The following is a 16,509-nucleotide window of genomic DNA, read 5'->3' as shown; positions in this document are numbered from 1 at the left end:
TCTTTGCATGTTGTATATATGTATATTTCTTATAGTAATTATTTGTTGCAGATGTTAAAAATTGGAGATTGCACAAAATGCAGCATGGACTTAATTGAGGCTCCTGGACCTAATACACATTCACAAACTTCACCTCATATATCCAGCATCTCCAGAGGAAGCTCATTGCAGCAGATGTTGCTAAAGCTATATCTGCCTTCTCATCTGCCTGTTTTCTTGGCAGGAGGCTTCATTCTAACACACACACACACAAATGAACAAACTGGGGGAAGTGGCTCTGCAATGAGGTCTGACAGGTGTGCTCTCATGGTCTGCTGTCGCGGCATTCTCGATGATGGTTTGCACTCATGAAAACACAGTCATGTAGGCAGACAGGCAGGTGTGAATGGACAGGTGTGTGGGGAAGGGACAGCTGTAAGGGGAGGTGTGAGTGGGCAGGTGTTCTATTAAAGAGAAATAGAAAGGAAAAGACAGTATGAGTCTATCACACGAAAGTAGAACATTTATTAAAAAGATGTGAAAACATAGGAATTCAAACACAACAGGGAAATAAATGTTTACCGTTTAAATGAACACAAGATGAAGCAAGAAAAAGACAAACAATGATCAGTCATAGAAAGAAAGATTCTGATATAAAGGCATTGGCTGTGTAGAAAAAGACAGATCTCCAAATGAAAGGACATGGATTGACCACTAAAGAAACCAGCAGTTTTAAGGCCGTGGCAGCAATTAGTGTGTGTTTTGAGCAGAGCCGCAGTGATGGCCAGCATTGATCCATGGAGGCTGTGGCAGGCTGAGATAAGGCTTACCATCCCCCAGGGAAAAGCCCTGAGCAAAGGGGACAGAGGAAGTGGAGGAGGAGTGCTTGGAGGAGGATTCTGGTCAAGTGAATGGATGAATGGTAAAACAGAAGGATAGGAGCTTGACCCTTTATCTTGTCATTTGAATAACTTCCTTACTTTGTAGTTTAACTTTTGATTACTTATTTATGTAACTTGTAGCTATGGTTACTCACTTACTAATAGGTAATAGGTAGTACAGCCTTTGAGCACTTTTTAATGTGTTGATAAAGTGTTTAATTTCTAAAAACTGCTCTGGAATAAGTTTTTTAGTCTCTCCTTTCTAAAAACATCTATACAGCATTAGTTTATGTTTAGATTTTATATGTTTGCAGCACTTGTTTCTGTTTTTTTATGCTAGAAAAAAAATCCCTGAGACAAGTTTTTTAAAATTCAACATGCATAAAACCTTAAAATTGTGAATTTGATTCTAAATGGCTCAATTCACTTACCTCTATATGTGTACCGCTGTTCATAGCTCCTTGTCGAACTGGTCCAAGGGGCTGCATTTTGCCCAGTTTTAATTCCACTTAAACACAAAAATGTCCCTTCTTGAATACTCATGGACTTGTTTAGTCCCCAAAGTCATTTGCTATAATTATAAGGAGAACAAAAGGAAGAAATGATTGCATTTTAATAGGCATTCACACTGCATTTGCTCATTGGACATAAATGCAGAACTATGTGTTGGAACAAGAAAAAAAAAATTAGGAAATTACCCATCCTCAAGTTCTTCTCTTTACCTGTTTCACCTTTCTCCAGGTTTCTCCACACTGTCTTTGGCAGATCAGATGAGCCTACTGCAGAGTGCATGGATGGAGATCTTGATTTTGCGTGTTGTGTACCGCTCACTCTCCTTTGAAGACAAAGTAAGAGCAGCGTCACTGTTTTTTTTTCTTGCTCTCATGAAATATGCAGATTCACATCTAAATGGTCTTTGTTTCTTTGCTTCTTTTTAGCTGGTGTATGCTGAGGACTACATAATGGACGAGGACCAGTCAAAACTAGCTGGCCTTCTGGACCTGAACAATGCTATTCTTCAGCTGGTCAAGAAATATAAGTCTATGAAGCTGGAGAAAGAAGAATTTGTCACTCTCAAGGCCATTGCCCTGGCTAACTCAGGTTTGAAACTATTCACTCCTAGCTGTTTTTCTCTCTCTGCACGCTAGTCTGTCTGCTGAAAGAGAGTTAATCCCAGGAATCTAGTGAATTCCCGTGGGGCTCATTTAGGATGAAACACCAGAGCCTGATTTCAATACCTTGCATACAAACACACAACAACACCCCTGTGCATGTTTGATGAAGTACGTATACACATAGGGAGTTTTTTTTTATTTTATTTTTTTGTTCTCAAGTTTACCACTTACACTGTTACTGCCACCCACATTTGTCTTGTCATACTCCAATTGTCACAAGTGTCACATGCCTACACATATTTTATGCATGCACACTCACATGGGGTGTATTACAAACACGCACAGACATGTTCAATCTGAATTCAACCCCCAAACAAAGTGGCAATCCCTTTTATAATTAGCATAGTCGTCTCTTCAGATGCCTGTTAAATAAAGTAAAATCATTAGGCTCCCGAATCTGTCGATAAAGGCCCGTCTCTGATGTGTCCAGCTGAATCGACAGCTGACTGACGCACACACACTCCCTCACACACACACCCTTTTCTTCTCATGACCCATCTTTTGAACTTTGTCTTGGAAGCTGGCCAACTCTTCAGTACTCTTTAATTACAAGGGGGAAGCTGTCAATACAATGTGTTTAAATGGGAGAATGTACTGCAGGGGCTTTCAATAGGTAAGGTGGGGCCTTTTTTGTGTTGGTCATCATCTATCTTCACAAACAAACCAAACATCTACATACAAATTTTACAGCAGTGTTTTCACTATTTTATCTCTGTTATACTGAAATCACAGAACAAAAAAAATATTAAATACATAAATCTGAACGTAAATCTGAAAGTACTTTGAAATAGTTTTGACAGACAGTGTACATACTAGTTTGCATATGCAGAAAATATGGATGTGTTGTCTTCCTGTGGACATTCTGTGAACTTTTCCTCAATGTGTGACTTTGTGTGCATAGGTTTCCATGCCTGTTCCAAGCCTAATTTTGTTTTTTTTTTGTTTGATGGTTTTCATCTAAAAAGTAGTTGATGATAAAGATAAGGATGATTGTAGTGTTCCATTTGTTAATTCAATTCAGTTCATATGTACAGCTCCAATTATCAGCAAATGTCAGTAAAATAGATACAATTCATTTCCATAAGTGGACCAAATCAATAGAATCTAGTCATGTAGAAATAGTCAAACGCAACTAAATACACTTTATTTGATCCTATTTATAATGCAATTCTGTCAAATTAGTTTATAATGTAATTTGGTAAAAAGTTATCCACTGTACCTAGTAAGCCTAGCTGATAGCATTGCATCAATAACTTGCAGTAATCCCTCCTCCTAAGCAAGCGTGTAGTGACAGTGGGCAGTTGATTTTAACAGCCTCTATATTGACAGCAATTAATAGACTTAAAAAAAGATTAAGTCAATGTGGCATTTCATAATAATACAAAAAGAAGAGAAAAGGGTCAGTATATAACAACTTTGAAAAGCATAGTTGTATCATTTACATAATTAAAATATGAACATGAAACACACAGGTTAAAGGGTTTCCTATGCACAATTTAACACTTTGGTCTAGTAGCAAGCCAAAACAATGTAATTGCATTGAAGATAGATTTGTCCCTAATATGTAAATCCCCATAGCAAAGAATGGAGCTGATACTGTAGATTCTTATTCTTTTTATAATTTTTGTTGTTGCTGCTGCTTAGAAAAGTATAACACATGATTTGATGTAAAATTTTTCTTCTCAGGTTTGAGAATCATAATTTTGTATTTAACTATATTATGTTGATACTATAATGATGATTTGGAGTATCTGTCTTATTTTATGCATATACAGTGTGATTTATTCTCACAAAACATATGATTATCATCTTGTTGCAATACTATGCCACATACCAGGAGTCTCTAAATAATTAAATCAAAAGAGCAAACTCAGATATAAGAACTCCTGGACAAGTACCTCCTGCTAAAGTCCAGTTATACCTTAGTGTGAATGTATTGACAAGCTTCTAAACTCTGCAGGAAGTTTTTCAAAATGACACGGCTGACGTCCACATACAGTAAGAACTTTGTATCTTTGCCCAGCCTCTAACTGCACTCCAAGACAACAGAATGCTAGCATTAGCATTTTGAAGGGCACTGACACTAATTAATTCACAGGATGCTAATCGTCTGCATTAATGAAGCCAAGCCTTAAGAAATGTTAGCAAACGTGCCCTACATGTAAAGAAAGCCAAACCAGCCACAGGAAAGAGGAGACACGTGTGTGTGTTGTAGTGTAAGTGTGTGTTTTCCCTCGTTTATATGTGTGTTGGTTCCATGTTAACATGTACACTTTAACAGCCTGATGTGCTTGTGCTCATTAAAATCTGCTGTTTTACTTGTGAGTGTACAGCAGGTCACGGCACAGGCAGAAGCCATGTCTATCAGCTCAAACTCTACACTAATAAATATAATGTGAAACTCATTAAATTTCCATATAACTTTAGCCCGGTCAGTAGTGGCTGCATATCATGAGGGTCCTTACCTTAATTTAAACAATAAAGAAAAGTAGAATTGTTTTTTTTTTATCCATTTTATCAATAGTACTCATCCGTTACTGACTTGTCACTTGTGGCGATGACACGTATATATGGTAAAAAGTACATTTACCTAATAGTTGGCCTAACGTGCACGAAAATAAACCAACATCTTTCATAAATTTGTCCTCCTTTCTTCTTTCTTCCACAAAGCCAGGACATCATTCAACTGCAAAGAATAAAAATACAAACAAAGAAACAGCTGATCTCAACCCAAAAATATGATACTGAGCTCTCTATTGATCCCCCAGAATTCAGCCTGCTCACCGCTCTCGCCCTGCATATTGATAAATGTATTACCCTCTATAGATTCAGCAATGTGTATTTGATTGTGTTTGTGTGTGTTACTGTGCAAATCTTTGTGTAAATGTTGACTTGTTTTGTCTGTCTGAGCATAATCATTTTTGTTTGTTTCCTCTGGTTTTTGTACTTTCTGTGACCAGTTTCCTTTGGTTTTATTCACCTGTGAGAATGTGTAGCAGTCTGGAGGATGTCTGAATCTAAAAAGAATCACATGGGGAGTATTTGGTTAATGAGTTTGTACAGCTTAATGTTGTACACCTGTGATTTTCCAGATATTGGTACCAAATAAGCAATTGTCTTTCCAGCGGCAGGTTAAGATTGTGTTTTTTACCTCATGCATGCATGCTAATGTGCATCTCTAGACATGAAAAGCATAATACTATGTGCAGAGGGAGGTGGGTGTGGTAATAGTGCAGCCTCGGTGGCCATTGATAGTTGGCTTGTGATTATTATTTAACATGCATGTAATCATTGATTGGTGACATTGATCAGAGGTTGGGAGCTAAAGGCCAGCACACATTAGGACTTTGCCTCCCTTAGGGGCAATAGGGAACATTATTATGGAGAGATTCTCATCCTTTACTACTATACATGTGGAAAAACACACCAGAAACATGCCAAGTGAAGATGAAACTACAGATGTGTGCAGCTACACATTTTTGTGCACACGCAGAAACTATGTTTGATGTTGCTGCATCTCCTCATTGTTCTAAGAATCTATCTCTTTTTTTGTCCTCCCACTCATCTTTTCACCCGTCCATTCATCACACCCACAGATGCACCCTTCAGAGACATTGAGAAGGGTAGTGTCTGAATTATTGTGGTGGTACAACTACATCATACTTTTAGTTTTAGCAAAACATGAAATGTATGAATGCTACATTTAAACCTAAAATAATGTCAATGTTGTTTCAATGCTACTAGAAATTATGCTTTTTGACTAAATTTATCCATGTTGAATAATCTGTTTTATAAAGATTTTTATTTAATTTTTGCCCTTTGTCTGCAGACATTTAAATTACTAGAAAATTCTTAGATCCTATATAATTTTTTGATTTTCAACCCAGATGTATATTTCTGGATTAAATCCTAAGCATTTTTCCCTTTTTGGTGTACAGACTCAATGACACAGCTGACAGAAAAGATTTCATTTATCCAGATAAAAAAAGCTACCAGGGTAAAAAAAAAAAAAAAAACTATCCAAACCAACCTGGTCCTATGTGAACAGATGTGAATAAGAGTAAAATCCATCACAACATCTAAAGTGCTACAGACCTCAGTAACCTCTGTTAAGTTCAGTGTTCATTATTCAACAATAACAAAAGATTGGGCAAAAATGACATACATGGAAGAGGTCCAAAATAAAGACCACCACTGATAAAAAAAAACACAAATTCCCCATTTCACATTTACCAAGAAACATTGATAAACCACCAGCATTTTAGAAAAAGATCATATCAACAGTTAAACATGGTGGTGGTAGAAGGGTGATGGTCTTGGGCTGTTGCTTCTTTAAAACCTGTACAATTGCCATAATTAATGGAACAATGAAAATATCTAAAGAAGAATGTCCAGCCAGATAGGGACTGGTCCAAGTATTGAGCTCTGTGGCAGACACACAGTAATAGGTGCTAGGGAGGAGTCTGTATTGGCACTTGTCACATATAATCTACATGGATAACTAGGAAATAATAAAAAATCAGAGACCTCTAATGTGGGTGATTAAAACAGTTTTCTTCTGTTTTTGTCAAAAGGCAAAAACAGAAAAAATACTTTTTCATTGCACTGTGGCATCTTATCCTATGAAATGACAATGTTTAACCTTATGAATTTAATTTTGACATTTACTCTCCTTTCTGTCCAGATTCCATGCATATTGAGGATGTGGATGCAGTACAGAAGCTTCAAGATGTGCTCCATGAGGCTCTTCAGGACTATGAGGCTTCCCAGCACCAGGAGGATCCCCGCCGGGCTGGAAAGCTGCTTATGACTCTCCCCTTACTCCGTCAGACCTCCACCAAGGCTGTGCAGCATTTCTACAGCATCAAACAGGATGGAAAGGTCCCAATGCACAAACTCTTCTTGGAGCTGCTGGAAGCCAAGGTCTGAGGGCTGGGACTGGATTGAAGGACAGATGGACGCCAGTTTGAACGACTTGAGCTTCATGTCAAACTTTGATCAGCAACTTTGAGTGACCTCTTGTTCTTTACATACAGATACTCCTATAATTGCATACACAGACTCGCAAACACACACAGATATGTTCCTAAAGGTTGTTGGTTGACACATCCCCCCATAGAATCGATCAAAACCTTAAACCAGAACCCTAAAGCTAGTTGTTGACTAAAGAGCATTCGCTGGATTCTGTTTTGATAAAGACAGGGACAGGAGGACTTAACCTTACCCATGGCCAATCAAAGAAGACATGTCATAACAGGTACTTATTGACAGTTATATAACAATTACCACATAAATCCAGATTATGACAGAACACCTATGTATCAAGTAACACTTAAAATATTAATGAAAAACAGTTGAGGACACATAATAGACAATAAAACTCTCCATGATAGTTCTGAAAGACTCTAAGACTGTACTTCCATTTCCTTTCCCTGCGCCTATTTGATCTAAAATAATTTTTTTAAAGTTCAAGAAGAACTGAATGGGAAAAAAAATCAACACTTAGAAAATATTATTGACATTTGTTGTAAGTGTACATGTACAGAGAGGTTTGGATGGATGGACTTAAAGAAAAGAATAGGAGATTTCCCTGTCAAAGAATGGAACCACCCATTCAGAGGATGCCAGCAAACTTTACAGTCATAACCCTATTCTGTTTTGGTTTTAAGTGGTTTCCAATCCTGGGCCTAAAAAGGAATGGTTTTTCTCTGTTCTATCTGTTAATCCCATAGTTGTTTCTGGATTCGAGCACCTAGGACCAGAAGTGGACACAACCACTGTAACCATTTTCCGGTTGACCTGGTTTTCCTTTTTTTCAACAACACCCGAGTATTTCTGTTTCATGAAGACCATTGACTGGTCAAACAAACCAAAAGGTCCAGTGGTGTTTGTACTGCAGACAACCTAAAAATTAATTAAAAAAAGGGCAGCTAGGCAACACTATTGTCTGTTGGTCTGCAAGACTGCATTTGGGTCTAAACACTTGAGTTGTGTTGATATTCAATAACATTATCAGACTGCTGAATCAAGACTGTCTTCCTAAAAAAACTTTCAAATAGTTCAAATACTATTTGGAGTTATACACTTTGTCATTCCCTTCTCTTGTGTTTGGATATCTGTTTGAAACATTACCTTTACCTGTTTAGCAGCCAGGGTTGCAGTTCTCCACATCAGTTTTACTCTCGGTGTGCCATCAGAAATGGTCTGGCCCAAGATCACCTTCCAGACTCCAAAGTCTCACCTCACTACTACTCTCGTCGCCCTAAAGTGTTCACAACTTTCAGCTCATTTCTTGCGGCAGTGCAGAGAGTTTTTTGTGACTCACTCAGGAAATGTAGCAGGAGATTCAGTCACTGGACAAAAACAAATCAGAAGGAAAGGTTTGCTTACTAAACTAACTTAAGAACAACTGTTGTTGCTTTAAAATTCCTTGTTTTTTTTTATTATTTTCACCTAAAAAATAATCATAATGATAATACCAATTTAAGTGTTGTAAATATTTTTCATCCTGTATATGACATAACCCAGCTTTGGTTTAGAATTTAAAATGGTCTTCTTACAACTGAAAAGCTCAATGTTTTTTATTTCTTTCCATTAGCCTAACCACTTTCAGCATTATCACATATATGTAACAAATATCACAAGTAATAATCTATTAACAAATCAGTTTGTCTTAAAAACTCGAGAAATAGCGCTTTATAATGAAGGTATTTGGACAGAGCCTGCATTAATAGCATTTTGTGCCAGTCTTAAATTTGGGAAAGGATTTTTTTCAAAGAACAAAATGCTGCTTCTTTTGCTCTATGCATAACTTATTACAAGCTGTTGGAAGACACTCAATACTAAATTTGGTAAAGACTGTTAGTCACCGGCAATATGGACCTCCTGAAGTTTAAAGTCACTACATTTACTCTTCTTGTGGATCTTTGTGGATAAATTTGATCAGAATTAGCCAAAGGAGTTTGTTTGAAACTAACAAAAAATATATCCAGTTTATCAACTTGCCCAATAAGAGCATTTCTTTGGGATCAGCTGAGAAACTAAATCAAAGTTTGTAGAAGTGATGGTTCTTGCAAAAACAAAGCATCAGCCTGAATGCCATATTCATGTCCAATTCCTGTCCGCTTGATTTCATTGACTATGTCTAATCGCTGGAGGGGCCGGGGGGGCTCTTTTGTGTTTTAAAGCTTCTAGTTTATCATATTAGATGCTCCTAAATATCCTGCTTAGATAAAAAATTTAAACCTCATTTGAAGCATAATTGCACAATGGTTTTCAATGATTAATATGTTAAACTAAAAACAAAATGCAACAAAAACAATGTTTTCAGAGGTCATGAATATGGTGAAACATGAAGACTTTGATACAGACCATTTTGCCATTGGAAAGTAGATTTCCTTGGCTTTATTTTCGAATTGGAATAAATGCTAGTTAGTTTCTTTCTTGTTATTGAATAGTTACAGTTTCCTATTAAAATGCTAAAATTCCATTTCATTAACCATCAAAAAGAGGGAAGATGCTTGCAGACAAAAGGGGAGCAAAGAGTTTATCAAAAGCATTTTTACTAATATTCATTAACACGCCTCCTGTCTGGCTAACTACATAATTAGCTTGTGACTCATCCTTTAAATCTGCCTCATTAGCTTGTGTATAAACTGGACAGTTAAGGCCTTTGCAAATAGTAATTTAAGACGTGACTTTATCTAACTAAGCTAAACTGGAGCTTTAAATGGCTTAAAATGAGGACTACATTTTTATCACTGTAATCCTGGTGTATTTTGTTTACTGTAAAGAACATATTTCTTGTTTAAATTCACATAGTTTCTCTAGAAGAAAGAATTGGAAAAGCTAGGGTGAAAGACGTTGGGTTTATAATAAACTGAGATAAAAAACAGTCTTTTATTTCACAGTTGGAACATGATGCATATGGTGTGGCTAACTGATCACAGTTTTAACAGGTAGACAGTGGACATTTACTTAGGATTTGTTTTGCTATATGTAAATTTTAAAGCCAAATAAGAATGCCAAAATATGTATTGTAGATGACACTATAATCTAATATAAAATGGCAACATTTCACAGCTGAGGAGCGCAGCAGTTTAAGTGTATTTGACCTCTAACAACACATCTCCTGTATCAATGATCAGTATGTTTAGTAAAGGGGATTTCCTCAACCTTCTTTAACCCTGCTGTATATTGTAAATTATGCAGATTATAATTCTAGCATTATACATTTTATTGTTAAAAAAAATCTGAAAAAAACAAAAACAAGAAAAAATGTAGTTCAGCTTGTGTGTTTCATGTTTGCTGTTTTTTCTTTCAAGAAAAAGAGCTTTCTCTTTGATTTTATCAGTTTTCATTTGTAAGTCGCCTCTGATTTTACTCTTTCCTTCTCTGTTGAGTCTTCTTAAGGCGTTGCTGTGTACTTTATCTTGTGGTGATTTGTGCCGTGTGCTTCTTCTTTAGACAACAGAGTAGAGTAGAGGCCATGTTGCTTGTCTTTCTGTCAATCAGTCCTTTGGGGTCTGGGCACTGGAGTTGCTCATAATGAACCAAACATGACATAAGGCTCTTTAACTAGGCTACCAGGATAAAATTACAGCATTCATCTCTACCAAACTATACATAATTAAATATCAAGTATCTAAATGAAGAAACACGTTAACAAATATTTAAAAAACTGATAATTTGTGTAACATTAATGTAGAATAAAATATCATGTATATCTTTAGGAAAATAAAGCTGAAATAAAAGGACATTTGAGTAATTCATTGGTGATACTTTTTTGATAAACTCACTGTACATATCTGCCCTCTAAACCTCAGCTCAGTCATTATTTTTGCTGTTTCCAAGGAAACTAAATAGCAAAAAACCAACAAAAGTATTCTGGATGGTTTTTTTTACTAATAAAGAAAATCATTTATCTTCTCCAAACTTCTAATCATATTGTGGCAAAACATGGTACAGCCCAATAAGATTAAACTGCAAAAGTACATTTAGTACAAGTACAAAATTACACCATCACCAACATTATCATATGTTGTTTAAGAAAGTAAATTTTGCAAAACGCAAACAAAAGATTTGTAAGTCAATTTCTAAAATAAGAGTTGATTTTCCTGCTTTGGCTGTAAATTATAATATGCCTGATCAGTGTCCCTTCTCAGGCAAATTGTGTTAAATACTGTCCACTGTACATTACTCCACACAAAGCGTATGAAAGAATGGTGCTCTCCGCTGACTGTTCTTTGTCTTTTGTTACTGTTTTTATTTATTTGTCAATTGTCTAACCAGCCCTGTGAACTCCTGACCTATTCAACACACAGAAGGGGGTTTAAACTCTCTCCGATGTGATTGACACTGAACTGAATCTGTTTGCGTGTCACTGGAAATGGTTTACACAGGTGACACTTATTCTGGCCAAGGCCATTTCAGAGGACTGAAAAAATTGTTTGTCTGAAGTCAGATGCTCCCCTGATCTAACTTAAATCCACAATCTTTGTGGAGGGGAGCATTTACCTTTTGCACTTTGTTTTCTTGGTAGGAATATTCTGAAGACAATGTAAGATGATGAAGCAGATGTTGCACATTTTTTGTGTTACATTGTAGAGCCAAATGGTGATATTTCTTTTATTATGATTCTGCTTTTAGAATGAATTAATTAATTACATTAATAACAGCCACCAAAACTGGTATTTCCACAAAGAGCAGTGGAAGATGCACTATCAAGTTTTATGGTGGGCTTCTGATACCAATATTTTGACCAGTTTGCACTTCAGGCAACTTCTTATTGCCATCATTTGACACTTAGACCCACATGCAAATACTCCATTTGAGAAGAGTTTAACTGAAACAAAGGGAAAACTGATTGATCCACGGTGGCAAACGAGGACTGACTGTCCCTCACGGCTCCACCTAACAGAGACCAAAATGTAGTTACCTACAGCTCTACAATATTTGTAATTTAGTTATAATTAATCCCAAAATGTAACTGCCACTTTACTGCAGCCTATTTCCAGTCTAAATTAGCAAATGTGGGAATATTTAAGGGAGAGGAACTTTGGGGAAAAAATAGATGCGCAAGGATAACAAGGCGCTTGAGTGGTGGAGAAGAATTCCTGACGCAAGAAGACCTTCTAGTATTATTGAAAACATGTCCGTAGATTTTAGATGTGCTTCACATCAATAAGAAGGGGAAAAAAAAGAAAAAAAAGTAACCTGTATATTTTTGTGATGTGTATCATACAAGTGTGCTCCAACAATAATGTCCATTTGTGTAAATGTATTTATTTCACATTGTATATATTGTTCATTGAAAAAAGAGAGACCTATGATTCTGTAACTTAAACTATTATGGGTTAAAACATTACATGTGTTACTCCAAACTATGCCTTTCAGGATTATTACTGTAGAGCAATATCAATTAAAACCAGGCTTCCAGTTTTGAAATCAATCTCCTGTCTCTGATTTTTTTTTTTTTCTCAAAACAATTTTCTGCAAAAGTAACAAAAAAACAGAAGCTTGCTATGTTTTTGATGTACAGAGAAACTAATATTTTTGAGCAAACTCTTGTCAGTTCTGAAGTAGAAGACTAGGACAGGCACTGAATACCAGGTGAAGGGTGGGGTATTCCTTGAACAGGATGTCCGTACGTCACAAAGTGCATACTCTGTGAAAAACACTGCCAGGCTCAATTTACTTAGGGTAGCTTGGAAAAATAATGCATATACCTGTGTTTTAATACGTTTTATTTTTTATTTTGGGTTCATCATATCTTTTTATTCCTTATATCTTATTCTCTCATTCAAGATCATACCTTTTTGAACCAATAGCTTCCCCACCCTCATACCCCCCATCCCCTCCTCCATACCCTGCAACAGTAAATGGGATGCAGAGGGCAGATATTTAATGTATCATATAGCCGTGAAGGGTTTTAAGAAGCTTTTTCCCTAACAGGGGGGAGCCTTGACCTGCAGGCAAATATTTTTCAACTAGATGACATAAGAAGATATTAGTGGAGCGAATCATTTTTTATAGCCTTCTTGCACACTTTCTTCTCACTCTTGTGTTTAAGTTGTTGCCCGCTCACTCAGCCCTCTGCACAAATGTTTCATTTTACTTGGTTGCCTTTTGGAGTTCATTTGTTTTATTTTATTTTTGATTTATTATTATGATATAATAAAAGCTACTTGAGCATTTCAGCTGCTACAGGGCTCTTATCGTTAACCTTGTGGAACATGTGTTAGAGTGGGTTCCACATGCCGCATCGCTAATGCCCACTTTAACTCTTTTTTTTTTTTTGCTCTGCCCTCTGGCTTCATCTGGATTTCTCCTTGCATCTCTTCTTCTTTGGGTATCTCTTGTGTCTTTTGCCTGATCCTGTGCTGTCTTCTATCTGTACATCTCTGGCTTCAATATTTATATTTACTCCTTTGTTTCATGACTTTATTAGATAATGCATACTGTTCAGTTGGCTGTACCCATTCAGTTGAGTCCTTCCAATGCCGAGTTGAGCAACCCGACAGAAAAAAAGAAACCTTGTCCACTCATCTTTTGATCATGACGCATATCTCAAGGCCATAGGTAAGGGCTCAGCTGTATATTTACTTTAAAAAACCAAAGCAGTGACGACATTACTATTGACAAAACCTCAATCCATCTTTCCATTTTACAACTCATCTTTCAGTCAAGATCAAGAGACTGATACACTTGAGATTAAATTCTGGGATTCTTGGTCCACAAGTTGACAATTCTTGTAAGATTATTTTATTATTCCATCAATATCTTTATTGATCTTCAATCTAACTGTACCTCCGGATATACATTTTTAGTAGTTTTTACTATGTTGTATAACACAATATGCAATACTAAAGCTGAGGTTACACTGACACTTTCTCCAGAAATCCTTAACTAATTATATTATTCGATGTCAAAGCTGTCAATAACAGTTGAATGTCATTGTTAAAACTAAGATAATTTTGTTGTCTCTAGCATTTCGCCCGATGGATGTGCCTATAACTCCGTTCTTTGTTGGATCTCGGCGAACGGGGGTGCCTATTGGGGTCAGCCGGGGAGCTGGCTCCCTGGAAGAGCATTTTGCCCCCCAATCCTTCCCTCCCCATCCCCGGACACCTCCCTCCGCCCACTCCATCACACTACCACTCATGTAGGGGCTTGGGGTGCTGGTGCGTCATTGGAGAGCCGCAAGGGCTTTCCATCTCTGCGGTCCCATGGCAACCTGTGCCCCAATTTTATTGTACAACTTAGATACTCATTTATAACATTTTCATGGCATTCACATGTAAGGCCTTGGTGTGAGTGCAGTCAATGGCATCGAGGGAGGGTATTTTATTACTTTAACTTCTGGTGCCTGCGCTCACCTCTAAGGGTTAAGTTGCACGTTTTTCTTTTTAAATGCACACTACAACAACATGCATTAACACCACATTTGAGCGGGCAGAGGTAGGCTTGGGGTCTATTCACACCCCCATTTCCCTGGGGCTTTTACACTGTGGCTGCTGGGTGGTTCCCCTGGCACTCTTCCCTGCTCTTCTCTAGGGGGGTTGCAGCAGTCCCGGCAGTGGTTCTCCTGGGGTTCCTGTGCTCTGGGGGGACTTTGGATGTTTGTGGCTCGGATCTCTTCCGTATCTGTCCAGGAGGGCAGATCTGTGGCTCCTCACACTCACTATTGCATATTTTTATGGAGAAACCTTGTATACACAAGCATGCTCAAACTCAGACCCACGGGTGTTTAGATTCAGGTGTTAACAAATACACAAATGTTCTATATTTAGCCGCACTTACTACTAAATACATCTTGCATTGATAAGTACCGTGCACTTTTTGGGAAAAAAGCTGGTAATATGAACAATTCTGCAGGTGTAGAAGCAAGCAGAGTGTTATCTTTTATTCTCTTCATCCTTCTTTCTCTCCTCCATTCTTTTCTCCTTTTCTCCCCTTTTCCTTTTTTCTCCACCTCTCTCTCTTTCGTGCTTCTTTTTTTTTCCTTTTCATTTCTGTCTCCATGTCCGTAACAACTGAAATAATCCCAAAGCAGTTTCTAATAAAGTTTATTTTTATGAATATCAAACAGAGCTTTAAAGTGTTAGCTATAATGCTCCACTTGTGAAAGTAAATCTGTTGGGCTTTTTCTTGGCACTCAGACAACAATTCTGAGTGCTACTCAACAAAAACAAAAAACAGAGGGCTGCTTACTTGGTTCAAAAAAAAAAAATCTGGATGAGATTTCTCACCTCTTAATCCAGTCTGAACATGACGAGTTGCAAATTGTGGCAATTTTTGTTTTAGGCTATGTGATTATCAGTTTTGCACTGATAATATGGGTGATATTTTATTTGGCTGGTTTGGAGCTACTTAACGTCCCTTATTCCAAAGGACACATAGATAAGCTCACGTATTTAGATCTACATATCTGAGTAATACCACTAGCCTTGTGTGTGTGTGTGTGTGTGTGTGTGTGTGTGCGCGCGTGTCTTTTCTTCAGATATTCCCTAATATCAGTGGTGGAATTCCCTTGAGTTTCACAGGCCTTCCATCTTAGACTAACAGTGGTAATGGCTTTTCATAGCATCCAGCTCCCCTGGTACACTCGGTGTAACATGGATAAGAAGAATAACACCACAAAGGGACAAATATGCTTATGCTCAAACATGACACAGATGGGGGGAAACATAAATGTAGCATATAAACTGGAGGGAAATTAACATCATGGAAATCATTTTTAGTACTGAAAAACATTTCTAATGACACAGACTACTTTAAATACTAGAATGTTCTAGCATGTTATTGATGTATGTATTGGCTTCAATTTGGTATCTGAGAAATAGTGTCTGCTGCATATTAAACCTACCATCTATCTAGTAGCCACTGTTGGGGGATTTAAAGTGCCACTAATTCAATGGTCAGTGACACGTCAGACTATTTATTAAAGTACACTAACCTAATAAATGGCCCATAGAATGGAGAGTTAAAACATTTACTGTCCTAAGAGAGAGATAGAGAGGAGTATATACAGAAAGAAAAAAGAGAAAAGGGAAGAGAGAAGAGACAGAGAAAGGAGAGAATGAGAATAAATGACCCATCGTATAGACTTAAGACATTAAAGTGCAAATAGACAGCTGACCCTCATATATAGCTTGCACATGCAGCACAAATGCATCTAGTCACCAAAGCCACTTTACACCTTGCATGATAGAGGGATGGGGGAGAGAATGAAGAACTGGATGACACAAAACACGGGATGTTAGCGAAATAAAAAGAGGCAATCAGAGTAACAGGCAAAATAAATTTGATGAAAAACAAAAGATTACCAGAATGATCCAAAACAAATAACGTAAGAAAAGGGAAGAGAAAGAGGTAATCCAATTTTAGATATAGTGTTTCTAAGTGAATGCATAAAAAAATACAGTGTCTACAGAAAGAACACGATGTCATGGTTTTGGTTTGACAAGTGCAGG

General features: G+C 37.2%; 1 protein-coding gene across 6 annotated transcripts in view; it reads left to right on the top strand.

Moving 5' to 3' along the window:
* Window positions 1-12,485, top strand: part of esrrga (estrogen-related receptor gamma a) — an 88,747-nt gene extending 76,262 nt beyond the window's left edge. For all 6 annotated transcript variants that reach the window (XM_047363929.1, XM_047363927.1, XM_047363925.1 and 3 more), the window contains 3 exons: window positions 1,602-1,708; window positions 1,799-1,961; window positions 6,720-12,485. In XM_047363929.1, the coding sequence (XP_047219885.1) occupies window positions 1,602-1,708; window positions 1,799-1,961; window positions 6,720-6,964 (515 nt within the window). In that variant the 3' untranslated portion in view covers window positions 6,965-12,485. The remainder of the gene's footprint in view (window positions 1-1,601; window positions 1,709-1,798; window positions 1,962-6,719) is intronic.
* The last annotated feature ends 4,024 nt before the right edge of the window (window positions 12,486-16,509 follow it).

Source organism: Girardinichthys multiradiatus, chromosome 4, assembly GCF_021462225.1.
Source record: "Girardinichthys multiradiatus isolate DD_20200921_A chromosome 4, DD_fGirMul_XY1, whole genome shotgun sequence".
Taxonomy (NCBI): domain Eukaryota; kingdom Metazoa; phylum Chordata; class Actinopteri; order Cyprinodontiformes; family Goodeidae; genus Girardinichthys; species Girardinichthys multiradiatus.
The sequence above is the reverse complement of the archived record's forward strand: the minus strand, read 5'-3'. Positions and strand labels throughout refer to the sequence as shown.